This window comes from Polypterus senegalus, chromosome 10 (assembly GCF_016835505.1).
Source record: "Polypterus senegalus isolate Bchr_013 chromosome 10, ASM1683550v1, whole genome shotgun sequence".
In the NCBI taxonomy this organism is placed as follows: domain Eukaryota; kingdom Metazoa; phylum Chordata; class Cladistia; order Polypteriformes; family Polypteridae; genus Polypterus; species Polypterus senegalus.
The window spans coordinates 143,676,550-143,697,597 of record NC_053163.1 but is presented as its reverse complement, the minus strand read 5'-3'; the positions used below and the strand labels follow the sequence as shown (position 1 = coordinate 143,697,597).

Sequence of the window (21,048 nt, the reverse complement as noted above, 5' to 3'; positions counted from 1 at the left end):
ACTGGAACTGAAAAAATAAATTTTACTTTTTCCCATTTCACAAACAACACAGTGTATTTTGAGTGTCTGTAGGTAAAAGACTACTCCAACACAAATTTTTCATGTCTGGTGTGCTACGCACTTCCTTATTGAAACTAAATCATCTTAACAGTCATTTACAAACAATAGAGATCCGCTCCAGCTACTGTCCGTCTCCAGTCATTCACTCTTACCATATACAATCCTTCCAGTGTGACTTATGCCCACCCTCCCTTTTTTTAAGCAGTATCCTGTAATCATATCAGCACGTTAGGTTTTAGAAGGTTCTAGACAAAGCAAGTTCATTGTTTGCCAAATCTTTAAGTTTGAAGGTCTTGTTTAACATACTCCGTCTTGTTTTACGCAGTGGTTGCTAGTAAAACCCGGATTGTGCTCCGGCCTGTAAGGATTGACCTCGTCCTGCCTCTCTTAAAGTTTGCAGTGTAGCTCTTCAGGAATATCAATAGTATCTAAAATACCATGCAGTTTCTGCCTCTGCTCGAGGTTATCGTGAGAAGTCGGTACAGATCCCACGACGGTGTGCTTGTTTCTGGGGAGTTCTGAACCCCCAGGCCTGTTCCATCGCGGGGTGCCTCAGCTAGTAGCGTCAATTTTTTGAAAGCGCTCTGTACCTTTAAGACTTCAAGACCCATCTTGTCCACGCCCTTTTAAGAATACCTCTTCTTGATTGGTTGAATGTGGATAGCATCACGTGATCTTGTCGTCTGTCATTGGATGTTGGTTCCATCCTCCCGGTTGTGGCTCTCGCGCGGTTGCAGCGGGAAGATGGCGGGGGAGCTGGTGGAGGCGATGGCAAGTGGGGCCGGAGGGAATGGGGGGACCGAGCCGGGGACAACGGGTTCGGGGGGTTGGGGGAGAAGCTGGACCACGACATACAATGGTAGCGGAGAGAGACTTGTCAGATGCGGGTTATCAGAAAGTGTCTTCTACCGGAGATGTACACGCTGCATCTTGCATAGGGACACGAATCAAAACATTGAGCAAAATCGAGCGAGTGAAGCTGCCCCCCTTCTTCCCCTCCTCCGTGCTCTCGCTGGAGGCCAGCTTCCCTTGAGACGGGAGGGGGGCATTAACGGCCTCGATACAAAAAGAAAAATGCCGGGCAGAGGCCTGCGGGAGACCACGGTTCTGGTGACTTTACCGCAGGCCGCCCCCGAGAAGCTTCGGTTTGTGTTTGGAGGACCGGGGAAACAATAGGCCATTAGACGCAGTGAATCTGAGATAGTGACATGGAAGAGAAATGCCATTTGGGTATTCTGCACCTTGATAGATGGAAGTGGATAAAAGAGTACTAAAAGAGAAATACTTGACTTGGTCCGGCTGCCGCTCTCTACGGTGTGTCAACAGTCGGATTAGTTCGAGCGTGCGGACCGGTCGTCTGGATAACGGCTGCAAAGCGCAGCAAAGTTGCGCTGCCTGGCTGGTTATGCAGGTGACAGATGTATTTATGTGTGCCAACAGCTGGATTAGCGGATTCGCCAGGAGTGAAGTGTACACGATAACAAAACTAAGTGTGCATTTCTACAGCTAGAAGTGTCTGGTATGCAAAGGGTGCAAGGATCTGATTGTAAAGCCTGCTGAAAAACTATGCAAGCCATTTCAAAGGTCTTCGTGAAAGCCATACTTAAACTTGGCAAAGTGGACGGTAAACTTGGAGATTCAATGTTTGTTTATTTAAATGCATGGAAAAGCAGCTTGTGCGAAGGTAGAGTAATATACTGATGTTGATGAATGTAGAGGTAGGCACATGTATTATTTAGACTTTGTGGAGTGCAGCTTTAGTCGTTGGTTTAAAATCCTACCATACCATTTTCAAAGCTCACTATAGATGCTGAAAATAAAGTGATGCCATTTTTGGAATAGCAGTTAATTATGCTTGATGTTGGGATTTTGCATCTTTAAAAAGTGTGTGGCCTTTAGTGTTGGTTGGATGGTTGGTTTTCAAGTTCAATCCTGGGCACCCCCCTATTGCTGTAGTTTTTTTGTTCCAACCAGTCTCACACTGAGGAAGTTGTGTTTACTGTTAATTGATCTCATTCTTTAATTCACCATCCATTTTATTTATCTTATTTTACATTCAGAAAATGTATTAGTGTTAGATTTGCATTCATATGAAATTAAGAAATATTTCTAATTTTGCCATGTGTTTCAACGTTTACATTTTTTTTTAATTCACTCTTATTTTGTAGGCAGCATGTGGCACAGTGGTAGCAGAAAGGAGATCATGGTCTGTATTTATGAAGCATCTCAGAATTATTCCTAGGAATTGCACTAAATATCAGACAAGGATCATCTGGGCCTTTCAGTGATAAAAGCTCAATCACCCAGAGGTTTGAATTTAGTGTTTAGAACAAGAAGAAATTCAACATCAGATGTCAAAATGCAACTGGTGTCTATAGTATATTAACATGTTTGAAATATAGATAGGGCCATTCCCATGAGGAACCTTGTATATCAGCAGAAGAATCTTGTAAGACTTCTCATATTTAACAGACAGTTAGTGCAGGGAAATTTGTCCTACCCCCAGCGCATAAGATGAGAAGTTATTATGAAATGTTCGCCATGACTTAGAATACATCACCTTATGGCACCTGCTACCGCAAATTGGTACACATTATGACGTTTTCTGATACTAACGCTGAGGTTTTACCACAAAGATAATTGTTGTAGCAACAATAATATTGTTAATCAAAGAAGGAAAACATAATAAGGTAGGGTAGTGCATTAAGCTGCCTGTAATTGCTGCCTCTGCGCATCATCATGAGTAATATTGTGATGAACTCTAAGATAGAATAAACCAAGACACACACACCGAATAAGAGTTAAGACCTTTAATGGGCACATTTATTTAACAATGAATGATCCATACCTGCGAGACATTTCTCTGTCAATCCCCAGTCCAACCCTGTCTATCTTCAGGGTAATGCTGGCCACTACATTACAGTTTTCATCCTTGACCACCGTGTTTTAATACTTTGATATCACTTGCGATTCACATATGTCTGTCTATGTGTGCTCATCCACACTTGTGGCAGTGATCTTCATGTGTGTACTGATTTGCATTGACTTCAGCTTGCTGTAAGAGTATCGCATGTTGAGTTGCGGACAAATATATAAATTATGTATTACCTTGCATGTCTAAGTTTGATGCAAAGTTCAAGAAGTTCTTGATTGTGACTTATCCAAATCATATTTATTGCAGCTTTTTCCCTTTGGCCAAAAAGCATTACATCACAGCATTTATTTCGACTGGCATGGCTTCTCCAAGTAGATGGATTTATCATGTAATGTACGAGATTTGTAACGAATATTAATCCGTCTTTGTCATATCGATATCTTGTTGCAGGTTCATTGTTGTTGAGCATTTCCAAAACATTAATCCTTTCCCGGGATGTCTGTGCAAACCTCTGCCAGAATGTCATATTCTAACAGCTCCTAACGAATTCCTGGTGACGTTAGGAGTAGTTTTCCAAATTAGGAAAACTGGCAAAATTCTTTTACTGCTAAGAACAGAAGCAAATTTGGAGTCAGTTTTTGACCATTTTCCTACTCTGAGACTGTTGATAAATATGATCACAGGGTTCATATCCCGAGTCGTCCTTGCGTGGAGTCTGTATGTGCTCCCTGTGTCTGCATGAATTTCCTGCAGGTGCACCTGTTTCCTCTAACATTTTAAAATCATGCAGGCTAGGTGGGTTGTTGATGCTAAATTGGCTCTTGTGTGTTCACCATGGAGTGGACTGGCACCCTGTCCAGGTTTGTTCCCATCTTGTGCCCAGAGCTTGCTGGGATATTCTTCAGCTTCCTTATATCCTTATAACCCAGCTCAGGATAAAATGGCTTTAGAGCATGAATGTTTTCTGTGGAATTTGCTGTTTTAATTATATCGGAATAGTGACAATTAATGGCAAGCATAGGAGTCTTAGCAAGGTAAGTGACACCCCCTGCTAAAGGGCAGCTATTTAGATGTTTTCCCCCCAAGACTGGACTTGAGAACCACTACCTTGGGGCACCAGTGACTAAATTGTATATTGTAAGCCTCCTAATGTGTATTTATTTAATACAGTCAAGTATGTTCTGTGGTTCAGGCTTTTGGTTGGTGATCAGTTAATCAGGTCAAGGCCACTTCAGTGCACGACTAATATGCACAAGCTGCCAGCAGTTAACTTTGGATGGTCCTGGCTTTTAACCTTTCTTTAACAAGTAGAATTTTGAATCATGATAGGGAATCTGTAAGTTCTGGAACAAGCATAAGGTGTGCTTTTTTTTTTTGGTGAGTCTTTTTTCCATTGTGTATACCTGAAACATTACAGTAAGACTTGGAAAAATGTTCTTTTCTTTTCTTTAGAACATGGTGAAAAGTTTCCGTGTCTCGGACCTCCAGATGTTACTGTCTTCAGTTGGCCGCAGCAAGAGTGGCCTAAAGCAGGACCTTGTAAGCCGTGCGCTGCGTCTGGTGCAGAGTGAGTGCAGCCCAGACCTGCTAAAGAAAATACGTCAATTGTATGAATCACGATTTCCTAAGAAGGTGCCCACAGTGCCAGCGGCAGTTGTGGTTGGTGGGCAAGGTGGGCTGGCCCCAAGGCGGGTGACTGAACTGCAGGCAACTGGTAGGGGGGTCCCTACTCTTGGAGTTTCCCTACCACCAGTGCCTGGAGGTCCAGATTTTATTTTGTCCTACCCTTCCTCCACTACTTCAGCGCCTGCTGTGCAGCGCAGTGGGGCACGCACTCCAGCTACCCCCTACATCAACGGTTTGGACAAGACTACCCAGAACAGACAGCCTACGCCTGTGGTTCGTTTCGTCAATTTACCTTTCTACCATACATTAGAGGTGTTGCTGTCTCCCACAGAGTTAGGTGAGTAGTAGCAGTGATGTCTGTCAAGAGCATATGACACACACTTTATGGGTTGGATTTGACACTGTTATTTTTATTGTTTAGTTATTGTAGTGTTTTCTCAGACTTGGTTCTGTAGGAACCATGATGTTTTCCTGCTAAGAATTCAGATCACACTTTTCACTTATTTTTGATCAATAATACCCTTTTTTATGGCTGCAATAATAAGTGTGTTGCATAGTGGACTGGAATGGTCCCGTTGAACTTAAGAGTTTACTTTGAGATTTTTGATTAGATTAGAATTGGAAGTGTTTATTGTCATTATATCATGTACCTGTATATTGAAATTACAGAGCAGCTAATCTTTCAGATGCAATGGGAAAGAAAGGAAACAATCATTTTTACAGTAATAATAAAGTACTACATATAAAACTGCAAAATAAAAAGAATATTAAAAAAACAAAAAAAGCTAAGAGGTAATAATGTGGATTTGCTAAGCAAAACATTTCGTATTACTAAACAAGAAATATTACTGATCGTGCAAGTATTACACAATTAATTACCCATGATATGAATATTACACAAAGAATACTAATAAAATAAATGTTGCACATGGAATAAATGGAGTAATATTGCACTCGACTATGATTATTACACAGAGGATTATTGCACATCTTTCTATATAATACGCTACTGTGGCTGTTTGTTTGTCTGTCCAGGATTTTAAATCACCTGTAGCTCGCAAACCGTTTGCCCTATTGACCTAAAATTTGGTATTCATATATTATGTGATGTCTACTATGCGCTTTCAGGGAGATGATTGACCTCCAAGGTTATTCCTCTTATTTTTATTATGGAATTAACTCTTGGCAGAAGCCAGCAAGTCGGCCGTGCAGCGCATGTGTACGGGAGCTGTTCTCACCCTACCACCTTCGCTGTCACTTCCCCTGCCTCTTCATATATTAAGTCTTCAACCTGCCTCAAGAATGATTTACATGCCAGCTTAAGTGAAAAATGAAATGTACTAAGTAATTGCAACACAAACACTGACTTGATCAGTTTTAACCTGAAAAGATGCTGATGGAAGAAGAGAAGTGGACCGCTAGGGTGGAGAATAGAAGAACTGCCCAGGAAGCAGCAAGCACATCAACCTCTGAGCAATCGAATGCTAAATGTACAGAGAAAGAATATGAAAACTATGAATACTCAAGTCAAGCGTATTCACTGCATAACTTGCAGTGCACCGTTACTGGTCCAAAATAATAATAGGTGAATGTGGGAGAGAGAAAAAAGAGAGACAGAGGCACAGAGAGAGATGCTCCGTGTATCTTGAAATTCAATGTAGTTATGGCTCAGTGTGTTTGTCCTTGATTTGATAGACCTGTACTATCTACCAGAGGGCAACAGGTCAAATAAGTTAATACCTGGATTTGGCGGGGCCTTCAAAATGATTTTTGCCCTGCTAAGGCAGCAGGAAGTATACAAGTCTTGTAGGGAGGGCAGAGAGCAGCCGACAGTCTTCTGAGCTACATTAATGATGTGCTGAATCTCCCTCCTGTCTACTGCAGTGCAGTTTCCGTACCACATTATGATGCGGTATGTCAGCAGGCTTTCTATGGAGGACCACTAAAAGTTCACCAAGAGCTTTTTGATCCACATTATTCTTCCTGAAATGTCTCAGGAATTGAAGTCATTGTTGCGGCGATTTAATGACTGCTTTGGTGTTTGCAGTCCAAGACAGGTCAACAACGATGAAGGTACCCAAGAATTTGAAGGCCGGAACCCTGTCCACAAAATCACCATTGATGTAGAGAGGGGCCAGGCCTGTGGAGTTTTTCCAGAAGTCAACGATGATTTCCTTTGTTTTCATGGTGTTCAGTGTCAAGTTATTTGCTCAGCTCCAAGCTGAAATCTCTTCTGTCTGTAGGCAGACTGGTGATGATGGTGTTATTAGAGTGGACTGGACTCCAGTCATGGGTGTAGAGGGCAAGCAGCAATGGACTCTGCTTGCAGACTTGTGGAGAACCAGTGCTGAGTGAGCGAATTGATAAAAAGTGGAGGTGGAGTTTCACTGTGAAGGGTGATTTATAAGAAGGTCCTTTACCTAGGCTTAGAGGAATTGGGTGGTGGAGTACTAGGTTAGACAGTTTATTGACTAGACTATCTGGAAGAAAATTAAAAGCTGAGCTATAGTCAATAAAATCATCTTCACATAGCTCCCCTTGTGCTCCAAATGCCTCAGTGCAGTGTGATGAGCTATGGTTGTGGCATTCTCAGTGGACAAGTTGGTGTGTGTTGAAAGTAGGAGAGAGACAAGCTTTGCTGTATTGTGAAGCCAACCTCTAGAAGCACTTCTTGATGTGAGATGTAAATGCTGTTGGTTGATAGTCATTGAGACGGTCAGTGGCTGATTCCTGCAGGAATAATGTTGACTGACTTCAGACAGGATGGAATGAAGGCTTGTTTCAGGGAGTGATTGAGGGTGCTGGTTAAAATGGTTGAGAGCTGGTCCGCACATGCTTTTAGCAGTTTCTAAGGTGTTTCCATTGAGACGGGCAGCCTTCCTTGCATTCACTGACTTTTGCACCCGCCTCACTTGATGCTCCTGTAAAGTCATTGTCTGGGCCCTAGAGTCAATGAGGAGCAGTGAGAATGAGACTGGGTGTTGATGTACCGTCTCAAAACGCACAAAGAAGCCGTTCAGTTCATGTGCTGGTGAGGTCCACCAGGTATGCAGAATTTGTATTTTAGCCCCTATAGTTTGTGATGGCTTGTATTTCTTGCCATGCATGCTGAAGGTATTTTTCTGTGTCTTATAGATTGCTTTTGCTTTTTTAGTTCTTCTCTCCAGCTTGGCTCTAGCAGCACTATACAGAACACTATTGCCTGATCTGAAATCTGAGTCACGGTCTTACAAATGTATTTTTAAAGTGTCCCTTTGACTGATGATGTTAACCTACTGAATTTGAAAATAAAAGAGAATTGGATACCTGTTAATTTAATGTGTGTAGCTTTAACCAGAAAGAAAATTAAAATAAATTATACATTTGGCATCCATGTATTTTTCTGTACTCTTACCAAACATGTCTCATCGATTATGACAATATGCAAGGCAAGAAATAGTCCTGAGTGTTGAGAGAGGTTAGGAGCATGCTCTGATACAGCGCATTGCTGCACCCTCCACATGACACTTACTGTATACTCAGAATCCAAGATTAGGACCCAAGTGCAGCCATGCAACAGGTGACACCTCAGCACCACACTAGTTCAGATGGAATGGAACCGTGGGAGGTTTTTTATGGTGGCTGAAGTACCAATTCTGCCACCAACCTCCAGGTTTTTCCCTGCAGGTTGGAGGGCCTACATGCAGGGCTGGACGCAGATTAACGTCATACCCAGGACGGTGCAATTGCAGATTAAGGGCCTTGTTCAAGGGCCCAACGGAGTAGAGACAACGTTTGGCATTTGCAGGATTCGAACCAGCAACCTTCCGATTGCCAGTGCAGATCCCTAGCATCAGAGTCAAAACTCTGTCCCAGTCCTGTGTGTTGACCACCTTTTTTAAAAAAAGTTACGCTCACAGCATAGATGTTTGAAACACCTGTTATCTAACAGCATGTCTTTGGGCGTAGAATGGTTCAAACTAAAGTCACTTTAAAAAAAAAAAAAACAACTCGAGTAATGAGAATATGTAAACTTCTCGTGGAAGGCACACGTTGAACTTTCACAACACCTAAAAGGAGCTTAGAGTGGTGTTTAATTTAGCAATGCTGTCCTTTTCATCTCTTTAATCAATCGATTTTGTCCTGTTTTTCCTTTATGGTGTCCTGTTTCTTTTTTGTTTTGTTATTGCTAAGTCTTTAGTTTCCCCAAAAACTAGACCACAAGATGTGATGTAATCCCAAGTATTGAGTGCAAGATTAGTGATGTTAGTTTTAAAAATTGTCCTAAAGTGATTCAGTTCCTCTGGTGATGCTGGGAATTTGGCTATTTATTGGGTTAGACCTAATGATGAATATATATTAAAAAATGTTAATGGGACCTTCTTATCCTCAGTGCGTGAGTTTAGTATGTTGGTATCTGCCAAATTGGCCTTTAAAATAGGAGAAAAAAGAGGCCTCTGCAGGTTGGAATGAAATAATTGTAAGCTTACACACTCACAAGAGTTTTGTAAAATACATAAACATCATTTACTGGTGCTCAAGGGTAACAATACTTTTATGTCTTTGGGTAAAAGTATTTGTGGCAGTCAATCAATAATTTAATTTTGATTTTAAATTAAGCGTCATTTCTATGTGTTGTAGACTCCAGGATAAGATACATAATGTTATTCTCAAGTACCTTTTTTGCTCACTTAACAATAGTTTTGCATGCAAGTGACAGTTGATAATTAAGGGCCTAGGGCGTAGTGTCACAAGTGTTTTTTAGAAGAAGCCTGTCTGACAACCAGCCATTTAATTACATCTTTTGTAACAATAAGTAAATACAGTGCCCCCCAAAATGTTTGGAAGAACAGCACTGTTTTTTTTTTTCTTGATTTACCACTCTACTTCACAGTTTAAAATTACAAATCAAACATTCTTGAAATGATTAAAGAGCACATTGCTGACTTAAGTTTCTTAAAGGGTATTTGCATACATTTCAGTCACAACATATGGGAATTGTAACACTTTTTCCTACATGGTTCCCCAATTTCAGGACTGAATAGTGTTTGTGATTCCTCAGTGGTATTTCATTGCTTCATAAGATACCTCAGTTTGCTTCTTCCCTTTGGAGTCTGCAGTTGCCTTTTTTTATATATGAGAATAGGAGTTGTTCTAGTGAAAGTCAAAGAAGCCATTGTGAGGCTGATAAAGACAAATAAAACCATTTGAGACGTCAGTAAAACCTTAGGATGACCGAAATCAACTGTCTGGAATATCCTTAAGAAAAAAGAATGCACTGTTGAGCTCAGTAATCACAAAAGGACTACTAGTCCAAGGAAGAACCCCACTGCTGATGAAAGAAGAATTCTCACTATGGTAAAGAAAAAGCCCCAAAAGCCTTTCCTGCAGATCATACACAGTCCTCAGGAATCATATGTGGGTGTGTCATAGACGACTATAGCAGAAGACTTCATGAACAGAAGTACAGATGCCGCACCACAAGATGCAGACCACTAGATAACCGCAAAAACTTGAAGACCAGATTGCAATTTATGAAAATATACTTAAGAGCCTGAAGAAATCTGGTAAAAGGTCTTGTGGACCGACGTAACAACGATTAACCTGATCAGAGTGATGGCAAGAGCAATGTATGGAGACAAAAAAGAATTGCGCAAGATCAAAAGCAGACCACCTAATCTGGTAAATATGGCAGTGGGGGTATTCTGGCTTGGGCATGTCCAGCTGCCACAGGTACTGGCACATGTGTCTTCATTGATGATGGAACTGCTGACCGCAGTAGCACAATGAATTCTTAGGTGCATAGAAATGTCTTATCTGTTCATGTTCCAGTAAATGTCTCCAAACAGATTGGATGGTACTTCATCCTATAATAATATAATAACCAAATATATTGCTAAGGCAGCACAGGAGTTTTTCAAAATTAAGAGTTGAAAATTGTTGGATGGCTGAGCCAGCTGATCAAGCATAGAGGAGGTAAAAAAAAAAAAAAATGTATTTGTTTCCCATTGTATCACCGTTTAAGAGGGGGTTTCCGAGGAGCAATCGCATCTCCTTAGCGTGCGTTCAGCCCCCCTTTTCACAACACGAGAGGTAGAGATGTGAAGTGGCTGGCGCAGTTGGTGGAGGGGGGAATAACTCATTCACTACAGCTTTATTACTGGCAAATATCTTGAAATAAAAAATTGAATGAAATGAAAATAATCTCTTTAAATTGTATATCCGATTAACCAAACCTGGGGGTTGGCGAGCGAAGCCCCCTAGTTCTACAAAATTTTTAGTAGTTGGATATATTTCATGATTCCAGTTTTCTAAATAAAACATTCAACAGTATAGATTAAAATGTATTTTTATTTTTGAAAAAAAAAAATGACATTTTTTCCTGCTTAATACCTCGCATGAAATTGTAAACTCGATTTTACTGGTAGGGCACTTTGTGAGTTGTCCAGGAAAACCTAACAATTGTTACTTGGTGCTGCTTTGGTTTCATTAACAATTTTGCTAATTAGACTGTAAACAGTATGAAGCTGAGCCATGCATTTTAAAGGAATGTATAAATGTATGAGGCTGGAGGGGGGCGATTTTGCTGCTCGCGCAGTGTAGTGTCCCTCAGGCGGCTCCCAGCGGCAAGCGGTGACCCATGGTCCATAGTCACTGGGGCCACAGCTATCACTCATGTGCAGGACAGAATCTTGTTGGGGCGGTTCGCTATCTGCCCACCACGCCACCGCAGCTGCTGCTCCTGATTGGACGCAGGCTGGATGGACTGGAGGGGGGGGCATTTCACTGCACGCCCACCACACATGGCTGCCCCATTCGTTGGGCGGCTGGTGATGCTGCAAGCGGTGACCCAGTTCTGGCTGAACAGAGCCCATTGAGTGTGAACGGGGCGGCGGGGGGTAGCATTGTAGTGTACCTCGGGAGGCTGCCTGTTGAATGGGGGCAGTGGTGGGCGATTCACTACCCGCCTTTGGCTGCACTGTGTTCGTTCTCGGTGGGCGGATGCTACAGGCAGCCTACTGTAGTGGAGGTGACTGTGTGGTGGGTGGATGGTGAACCGCCCCTCGCCACCCCCATTCATTCTCAATAGCAAGCCTGCTTGTACGGTTACGCACATAGCAGAAAGTTGTCTCTTTTTAGTACATCGGGCGTGTTGCCGACGGGTGCCTTCATGCTGTGCAGAAGAGCTCATCTTAACCTTTTGTCTTCACCCTTCAAGAATGTCTTTGAAACAGAAATCTGATGCAAGTGCTGGTGATACAGTAAAGAAGCGAAACAAATTCACCATTGAAAATAAAGTAGAAAAAATAAACAGGTCAGAGAGGTGAAACTCTTTATTGATTCAACTTAAGTACAAACCTACAGTCCCTATCTCATTAGTAACCTGGTGACTGCCTGTAGTGTATATAACTGGGATGTCTGTGCCGTTTCACACTTTCTAAATTGCCAAAAACAGAATAAAAATTCACACATGTATTGCAAGAAACCTTATATAATTGGTTGGCATGAAACAACAGTTATTTAAAAAGGCAAAGAAAAATGAATTCACTGTTTAGCTTCTGTTTACTGTGTTTACTTACAGATCCATTTTTACATTTAGCATTGTTTGCAATACAGTTGTACAGAAGTTCACTGTCATTTTTTAATATTCTTATTTATTGTTTAAGTAATATTAGGCCATACCAGAATTCTTTTACTTGTTAAGTGAACCACATGCTTAGACAGCAGTTAAAGTTAAAGGGGATTATATTTACTGTAAGGCGGAAAATGGGAAGTTCTTTGTTAAACAACAAGGATGTGGAAAATTTAAACAAAGTTTAGAGTCACATAGTTGAACTAGAAACCTTAACAATTAAAAAAAATATATATCTCAATGAAGTGCTGGAAAAATAGGCTCACTAACCAAAGAAGTGACATGAATGACCTCAATTGTCAAACCTCTTTTAGTTGATATCAAGCTTGACTAGTTGAGAGGGTTGAAGTCAATTGTTTTTTCTGTTATTCATACCAGTTAGTTAAAGGAATACTCCCCCTAATTTTGATTTTTTAAATTTTTTTTATATATCTTACTTACCCCATGTAGTTTAGTGATGGTTGAAAATTTTTAATCTCCTGTTTTCACGCTGAATAGAGAGAAAGAAGTTTGACTCAATAGATGCCAATACTGACCAAAGCTGTACAACAGCAAATGATGTGAAAAGCATCCATGACAAAGAGCAATAAAGAAGGAAAAAATAAAAGCATTGAAGAAATAATACATTATTTTTCATTTTGCAATTGTGGAGTTTTAACTGGATTTTAGGTAATTAAAGTAAGTGTGCAGTAGTTGGTGAGAGGGCTGATTTTATTGTGCACACTTTAATAAAGTCATGGAGAAAAATGGGCTTTCTTGGTGATGGGTAAGCAGTTTGTTGTTCAACAACCTTTTGGGAGTCTGCTGCTTGTTACAGTAATTCAAGAAAATAAGTTTGTGTTAGAAATATTTGAAACCTGTGAGGTGTCTATTACAGTAGGTGGAATTCTCAATGTGATCTTACCAATAAGTACTTTACAATATGTTCATTTACTGATTTGATATGGAAACAGAGCAATTTGAGAACTTTGTGTTGGAATTTAAATCGAAAAAGAAAACAAAGTACTACAAAATTATTAGCTGTTTGGTGGTGTTCAGTTGAAATACTTAATGGAAATCATGCTATATACAGTAAACACAAAATATAGGTGAGATTCAGCAGGAGTGTTTCTTTAAAAATAGACAGATGATTGTATATTACTTTATGTTGAATACTGGAGCACTCATATTTTTAAATTAAATTTTTCTTCACAAATTAACAAATTTGTTTTCTTCACATGTAAGTCACTTAAAATGTGAAATAGTGAGGCATGCCTAAGAGTTAAGGTTGCTTATAGATACTGATAATGGCTGAGCATTTTCGTAGATTTAGAGAAGGATTGCTGAAGTTTGTCATTAAATGCCTACACTTCTGTTGGGTAATTTAATTTGCAGTATTTCAGCACTTTCTCTCTTTCTCACTGTCCAGTACCACAGAATAATGAGAAGCTGCAGGACAGCCCTTGCACATTTGAATTGACCCAGAGTCAAGTGGACCAAATCAGGAACTCTAGGTAAGTGGGGTCTTAGTCAAAAATAAGAGGTCAGGGATGTGAACAAGCAACTGTGTTTTAAATCCAACTCATTATACTCACTCAAACGTCAAAATTAAGATATCAATGTCATCGATTTAAAGGCTATTTTTTGGATTTTCCAGGTTAATTGTCCCCCTACCAGATAATTCTTCTCCACTCGTCATGATCCTACGCATATTTTCGGCTGAGAACTATTCTTTTCATTTCGCTTGACCTCCAAACATTTTTGGTTGGCCTTCCTGTAGGCCTTGTATCCTCAATCTTTGTGCACCTTTCTATCATTCTTTGTCTGCCATTCACCCAACATATTCAAAACACTTTAGTCTGTTTATCCTCCGCATAACACCTGTAACCACCATGACAAGTATTTCTCTTAACTTGGTATCTGTCCTCTTCTTGCTCTGACACTCCAAACAGATAATAAAGTTCTACCTAAGCATTTGGGGGTCTCCTGGTATTCAGATATACTTTGAGGCTTTGTGCTTAGAAAATATGTATTGTTTCTATCTAATCATTTTTGCCTGATTTTTTCCTTTGTTCGCTGCAGCTGCATAAGACAGAACACTGGAGGTCACTGTTTCATAATTAGTTCATATGTCCAATTTTACTGCACTGTTGCATCTGCTGATTTCATAATAGGAGAGCCCTGAATCTTTTTAGTATCTTGTCTACTTCCAGAGACACTTTACTAAAAGGAGTTTAAGATGTCTTGATTTTCTTATTATTTTTTTTTTTTTCCTTTCAGTTAACCAAATATCTGGTTTTCTCTTTCAGAGATCTGCGGCCTGGAGTTAAGTCTGTTCAGGTGGTGCTTAGGTAAGTATGTTTTTTGTGTGTTTTTGATCCTTTGTGCCTAACGAGGAGAGATCAGTGCCAACTATAATTAATTCATGATACCAATGACTGCAATCTTGTCAGCCTGCTATCTACTGCATTTACATGTATCTTGAATTCTTCCAGCATTTTGTTGGAATAATTTCATCAAAATACATAAGGTAAAATTGAGGATGTATACTATGTCTTCAGCATTGAGTACTCAGTAATTGCCCAAACCATGTGTGCCGCAGTTAGCCTGTTGGGAACTTTCTTTTGTCCCACAAGACAACTTCTGAAAATAAGATTATTTTTATATAGCATATATGTAGGTCATCTTTTCTACTTTATTCTTAAAAGTCACTAGCAGTCAAGATTTATAGTCTTTTCCTATGTGGAGACATTCAACTGACAAATGTCATAAATACAATTTGGGTGTCACTTTTTATTCTTAAAAATTCTTTATTTCTCCATATTTTACACTCGACTAATTTCTCAGTTCAGTAGTTTAAACAGACATTTGACTTAAACTGCCCAAAAAATTAAGGGAACACTTAAATCATGCATCGATCTCAGTGAACAAAATACTCAAGTGGACAGTTTTTACTGAGTAATACTGTGTAATTTGTTGAGAATAAAATTATATAGCCCGGTCAATGAATGACAAAATCTACAACCCATTGAAGGCTGAATTTAACATCACAACGAAAATCAGGAAAAATTGATCACAGGCTGATCCAACTTCCATGAATTTAACCACGGCAACTCATAATGTGGCTCAGTAGTGTGCATGGCCCCCTGTATGCACTCGCAACAATGCCTGGGCATGATCCTGATGAGACAGTAGATTGTGTTGTTTTAGATCTCCTTCCTCTCAGTTGGATTCAGGTCTGGGGAACGTGAAGCCAGTGAATGGCATCAATGCGTTCTTCATCTTAGAACTGCCTACACACTCTGGCAACATGAGGCAGGCATTATCCTACACCAGGATGAACCCAGGGCCCACTGCACCAGCGTAAGGTCTGACAATGGATCTCGCATATCTAACAGCAGTTGGGGTACCAGTGCCTAGCACTGTCTGGCTCCCCGCCAAACCGGTCTTGCTGGATGATGTTGCAGGCTGCATAATGCTCACCACGGCATCTCCAGACTCTTTCATGTCTGTCACTTGTGCTCAGTGTGACCCTGCTCTCCTGTCTGAAGAGAATTGGGCACCAGTGACAGAGCTAGTAATTATGTATTCTCTGGCAAATGCCAATCAAGCTGCATGGTGATGTGCTGTGAGCACAGGTACTACAAGAGGATGTCGGGACCTCATTCCACCCTCGTGGAGTCTTGTTTCTGACAATTTTGTCAGAAAAATGCACACTACTAGCCTGCTAGTGGTCAATTTTTAAGGTTCTGGCTGTGCTCCTCCTGTTACCTCTCGCATAAAGAAACAAATACCAGTACTGCTGCTGGGTTGATGCCTATCTATGGCCCTGTCCAACTCTCTACCCCTTGGTATCTCCTCCATGCTCTTGAGACTCTGCTGAGAGACATAGCAAACCATCTTGCCTCCACACATATGGATGTGCCATCCTGGAGGAGCTGGATTACCTGTGCAACCTGAATTGGCTGCAGGAACCATGAACTTATGCCACCAGTAGTGACAAGGACACTAGCAAAAAACAAAATAGAGAAAACTCAGTCGGGAGTAATAAGGAAAGAGCAATTGTCTGTGGGCCACTACCTGCAAAACCATTCCCTTTTGGAGGGCTGTCTTGATGTTGCCTCTCCAGCGCTCCTGTTGTCACTTTTCATTTGCACCAAAGCAGATGAAGTTGATTCACAATCCGTTATGCTTCCTAACTGGACAGATTGATATCCTTGAAGCGTAATTGACTTGGTGTTAGACCGGGATGATGAAGTGTTCTCTTAATTTTTTTTTTTAATAATCAGTCATATCAGTTCCACTTAAAACAACTAAGATGTGGTCAGTTGAATATCCATCCTTCCATCCATTGTCCAACTAGCTATATCCTAACTACAGGGTCACAGGGGTCTGCCGGAGCCACCCAGCCAACACAGGGCGCAAGGCAGGAAACAAACCCCGGGCAGGGCGCCAGCCCACCTCCGATCAGTTGAATATCACGTAACTAATATGCTTATGCTTAAGTGAATTACAAGTATGAACCCTAATAAAGGTGAAAAACATCTTCCTCAGATAGAGAGAGAACAGCTGAAAACCATCTAAGAAGCTGTTCTGTTTTTGGAAGCTATAGTCCAGTTGTCAGTGATGGCAAGGGTAATATTGCTGACTGGTGATAAAACATTTTACCCTTTGCTTGTAGTGGTCTACATTCTTTTGTCAATGTCCGTGTCATACTTGATTTAATGTGTTTGGCACATTGCCTGTAGTGCAATAATAATATAGGTAAATTTAAGATAGGTTTGTGCCTTCTATTACTGGAGTTATGAAATTGGTAGCAGAGTATTGTAATACATAGAAAAAAATTCTAATCTTAGGTACAACCCCCTTTAAAATTAAAGTTATGAATCCAAAAAAATGCTTTTTCACTTGTGTAGGAAAGTGCTAGAGCAGTGAGGAAGAATAAAACGACAGTGACAGCAAAAAGTGAAAAACATATTGATAAAGATGTGCCGGTTGTAAAACATGATAGTTTGCTGCATTGAAGATCTGCCACTAGACATTGTAGGGCAGAATAAAACAGAACATTTTGTAAGATTGATGGTAAAAGTGAGAGATGCCTAGGCTTTATGATATTTTTTTCAGTTAAACAAATCTGTGGTTATCCAGCTTGCTCAATGCTTTTTGTTTAAACAAGACAGATGCAGTGTACTAATAACAGGGGTGTGGAAATCTAATTGGTTTCTACTTCTCCACGGACAAGTAAACTTAGAAAATCCACTTGTCCGCCAGTTAAATTCACTTGCCCATAAACAAATAACAAAAGTAAAAAATAATTTTATTTTTTCTGATCTTTTATTGATACCAAAACTGCCTTCCATTTTAAAACTAAAAAAAGTTCTTTCAGGGAGTAGTATTTTGCCACCTTGCTCTAGAACATTATATGAAAGATTTCTTTATTTTTACTGGCTAATAAACAATGCCTTTATTATAGCTATACTAGTTTTTTTTTCATATATTACAGTTACATAACAGAACACTGTCCTGATTCATTTTCTGCCATGTTCTTCAGCTTTTGTCTTGCAACATCTTCTCCCCCAAGAATCTTTACCATCTCAGATAGCATGGGCTGAATGCTGTTCATTTCTGCTTGAGCTGAACTGCATGGTTCCTGGACTGATGGTCCTGCAGAAGTGGATGCTGATGACTTTTCAGGTTTTTTATGAGTGAAGTGCCTGTTGCTAGATGACAGCCAGAATTCCACAGCTGGTCTAAAGAAGCAGTATTGAACAGACTAGCATAATGCTCAATCCTTCGAGCGTTCAGCTTTAGAAAACGCTTTTTCAATTGAACCAACTTTTTTTTTACTTTTAGACTCATGTCTCTGACGTACTAAACCCCCAGTTCTTATCCTTTTTCTTTCTGCACATAACCAATCACCACACGATAAACATATTTGTGAAATTAAAACTAGTTATAAGCTTAGACCTCTGAATGGATGGCATAATTAAATATGTATAACGAAAATTGTTTTTAAAGTTCTGAAAACTGAGGTCTAGGTTTATAACTAGTTTTAAATTCACGAAGACGTTTATCGTGTGGTGATTGGTTATATGGAGATAGACAAAGGCTAGGAACTGGGGGTTTAGTACGTACGATAGACCCAGCAAACATGCAATAAAGAAAGCCTGCTCAGAAAAACATCCATTGAATTCTTCGTTCGTATCTCCGACCTCCAGATCACGAACCCAACATTTACACAATATTTCAGTTAAACCTGTGCGATACCCATTCAAATACAGTATCCAGTTTTTTGGAGCCTTGTCACACCTGCCATAAACTTCTCTACACTGAACATAGACCTAAGAACCCCATAATGCAAGGGAGCAGCACTACAGTCATGCCACCGTGACCCCATGTCTAATACATGCTTTAATGCATTTCATCGTGAAAAAGATATCAAGTGTTTATCTTAGTATTCTGAATGTTCATTGAGCAGGAATATCATGAAGTCAATGTGCGGCGATTGCTGCCGGTGCCTCTCACTGCAAGAGAAAGTCAGTTTAAGAAGCACGCAGAGATTAACAACTGGGTCGGGGAACACTTAATATAAAGCATTTAATGTGCTACATTAATTTTGACGGGGTTTGAGAAAATCTAGTAAATGAAACATTCATTTTAAGATGAAATTTAGTTTGCGACATTCTACTGACAAAATAAACTACGAGAATAAAGTCAACATGTCGACTTTAATCTCGACATTTACATTTTTTTTGTCTTCACTGTGTCCGTATTTTTTTCACAGTGGCCTTACTACGCTTCCTTATGTTTTTCAAGGCCTGTTGTGCCAGTTTTAATCAAGAAATGATCCATTTCTCATCCGCGATACTACTTGCTTCAGTTTCAACAACACGCATATCGCGAGAACGTGCTTACCGTGGTGCATTATGGGTTATGCAGGTAATTCCTAATGACGTATTCGAAATTCAGCAAGAGGTTACATTTCCAAAGAAGTAAATATTACCAATGTTGTCGGGGGGGAAAAAAATAATCGCGTCTAAGTGAAGATTTTTATTGATATTTCATAACATTTGGAAACCGTTAGAATGTTTATTTTTTAAAAACTGACAGCACGAAACCAACTTGTTTTATATGAAAAATTCTCCAATCAAAAACGATCTGTAGACAGCTCATCAAAATTGATGTCACACAATACATTTCTTAACTCCTCAATATATCACAACCTATGCGAAATCGCAAATTTCAGAAAAGATCAAATGCCTAACAAGCTTTATGTGGCAAAAACAATTGCATTGTAGATGAAATAACCGCATTTTTATGTAGAAAAAATGTATTTTATTAATATATAAAAGTTATCGATTATAATGAAAAATCATCAAATTACATCGTAATGTCGGCATGAAAAAAATGACCGCATCTCCAAGCGTGTAATCAGTAGGGTAAAATACTTATGTAAGACCACAAGAGTGCTTCCCCTTTGAAAAATTAGCCATCATTTTGTAAACAATATTGAATACCAATTTGAGACCTGAAGAACATGCCTAAGTAAACTGTTTCTGCACAAAGTACGTACCCAAATGTTTAAAATTTGAAAATGGTGGTAAAAATGTACCCTGCACTGCACATTTAATTTTTTTTTCTCCAGAAAAATTGCACATGTCCGCGGACAACTGAAACCAGAAAACAAGCTTGTCCGACGGTCAATTTACCCGAGTCGGGCGTTGGATTTCCACACCCCTGAATAACATTTGACAATTTACTTCCAAAAATTTTGTGAATAGACAGAACCATTATTATAAGCAGCACTCCAATTTTAAGCTTGGTCACAATTATGAAGTGCACATTGACCCTCTGTTTCAGAAACTTTGAGTACTTCTGCTCTATAGAGTTCCCAACTGGTTACTTACTGATAGTAATTCTCTATAAACCAGTAACGACATACTGCATGATAACGTGCAGTGAATACACTTTACTTGAGCATTCCTAGATTTCCTCCTCTTTTTCTGTACGTTTACCATTAGTTTGCTCAGAGGTTGATATGCTTGCTGCTTCCTGAGCAGCTCTTCTTTTCTCCACCCTAGCGGCCTGCTTCTTCTCTTCTTTCGTCATCTTCTGTTCGCGTTAAAAGTGATTAAGTCAGTGTTTCTGTTGCAATTACTTAGTACCCCATCACTGGTTTTAATCAGCCGCTGTGTGCTTGGGTTGATACAAAGTTGTATGTCCTGAGAAAAACTAATTTTTTTTTTTGGAAAGGACTGGTAACTGTATCAGGCAATAAGAAAAACTAGTACACCAAGCAAAATGAGCATTACAAATTTTAGCTGCCATCTATGACATAACTTAAGCCAGCACCCAAATATTTACTCATTTTTGTGAAACTGGTAATCCTTCCTGACAATAAAAACAATGTAACAGGTGTAGTTTATTTCTCTGTGGGATAATAATTCCTTACACTTATATAGCTCTTTTTTTCACTACTCAAAGCACTTTAGTGAGTGGGGATCCACTTCAACCACCACTCGTGTAGCATCCACCTGGATGATGTGATAGCAGCCATTTTTGTGCCATTGGCTATTAGGTGGTGAAGTGGTGAGAGAGAGCCAATTAGAGACGGAGGAGAATTAGGGGCCAGAATGACAAGGCCATGGGGGAAAGTTTAGCCTGTACATTGGGATACACTCTTCTGTTTACAAAAGAATACCCAGGGATCTTTTATGACCAAGAGAGTGAACAACTTTGTTTTAAGTCTCATCCGTAAGGACGGTATCATGTTTACAACGCAGTGTCCCTGTCACTGCACTGGGACATTGGAATCCATATTCATACCACAGGGTTAGTGCCCCCAGCTGGCCCCACCAACACCCCTTCCTGCAACAATCCAAGCTTTTCATAGATG

The 21,048-nt window shown here is 40.0% G+C and overlaps 1 protein-coding gene across 1 annotated transcript in view; it reads left to right on the top strand.

The window, feature by feature from the left end:
- The first annotated feature begins 738 nt into the window (after positions 1-738).
- The window catches only part of pias4a (protein inhibitor of activated STAT, 4a), a 40,070-nt gene continuing 19,760 nt past the window's right edge, over positions 739-21,048 (top strand). Inside the window, exons 1-4 of the mRNA XM_039766929.1 lie at positions 739-831; positions 4,388-4,898; positions 13,582-13,666; positions 14,462-14,503. Of these exons, the coding sequence (XP_039622863.1) occupies positions 754-831; positions 4,388-4,898; positions 13,582-13,666; positions 14,462-14,503 (716 nt within the window). The 5' untranslated portion in view covers positions 739-753. The remainder of the gene's footprint in view (positions 832-4,387; positions 4,899-13,581; positions 13,667-14,461; positions 14,504-21,048) is intronic.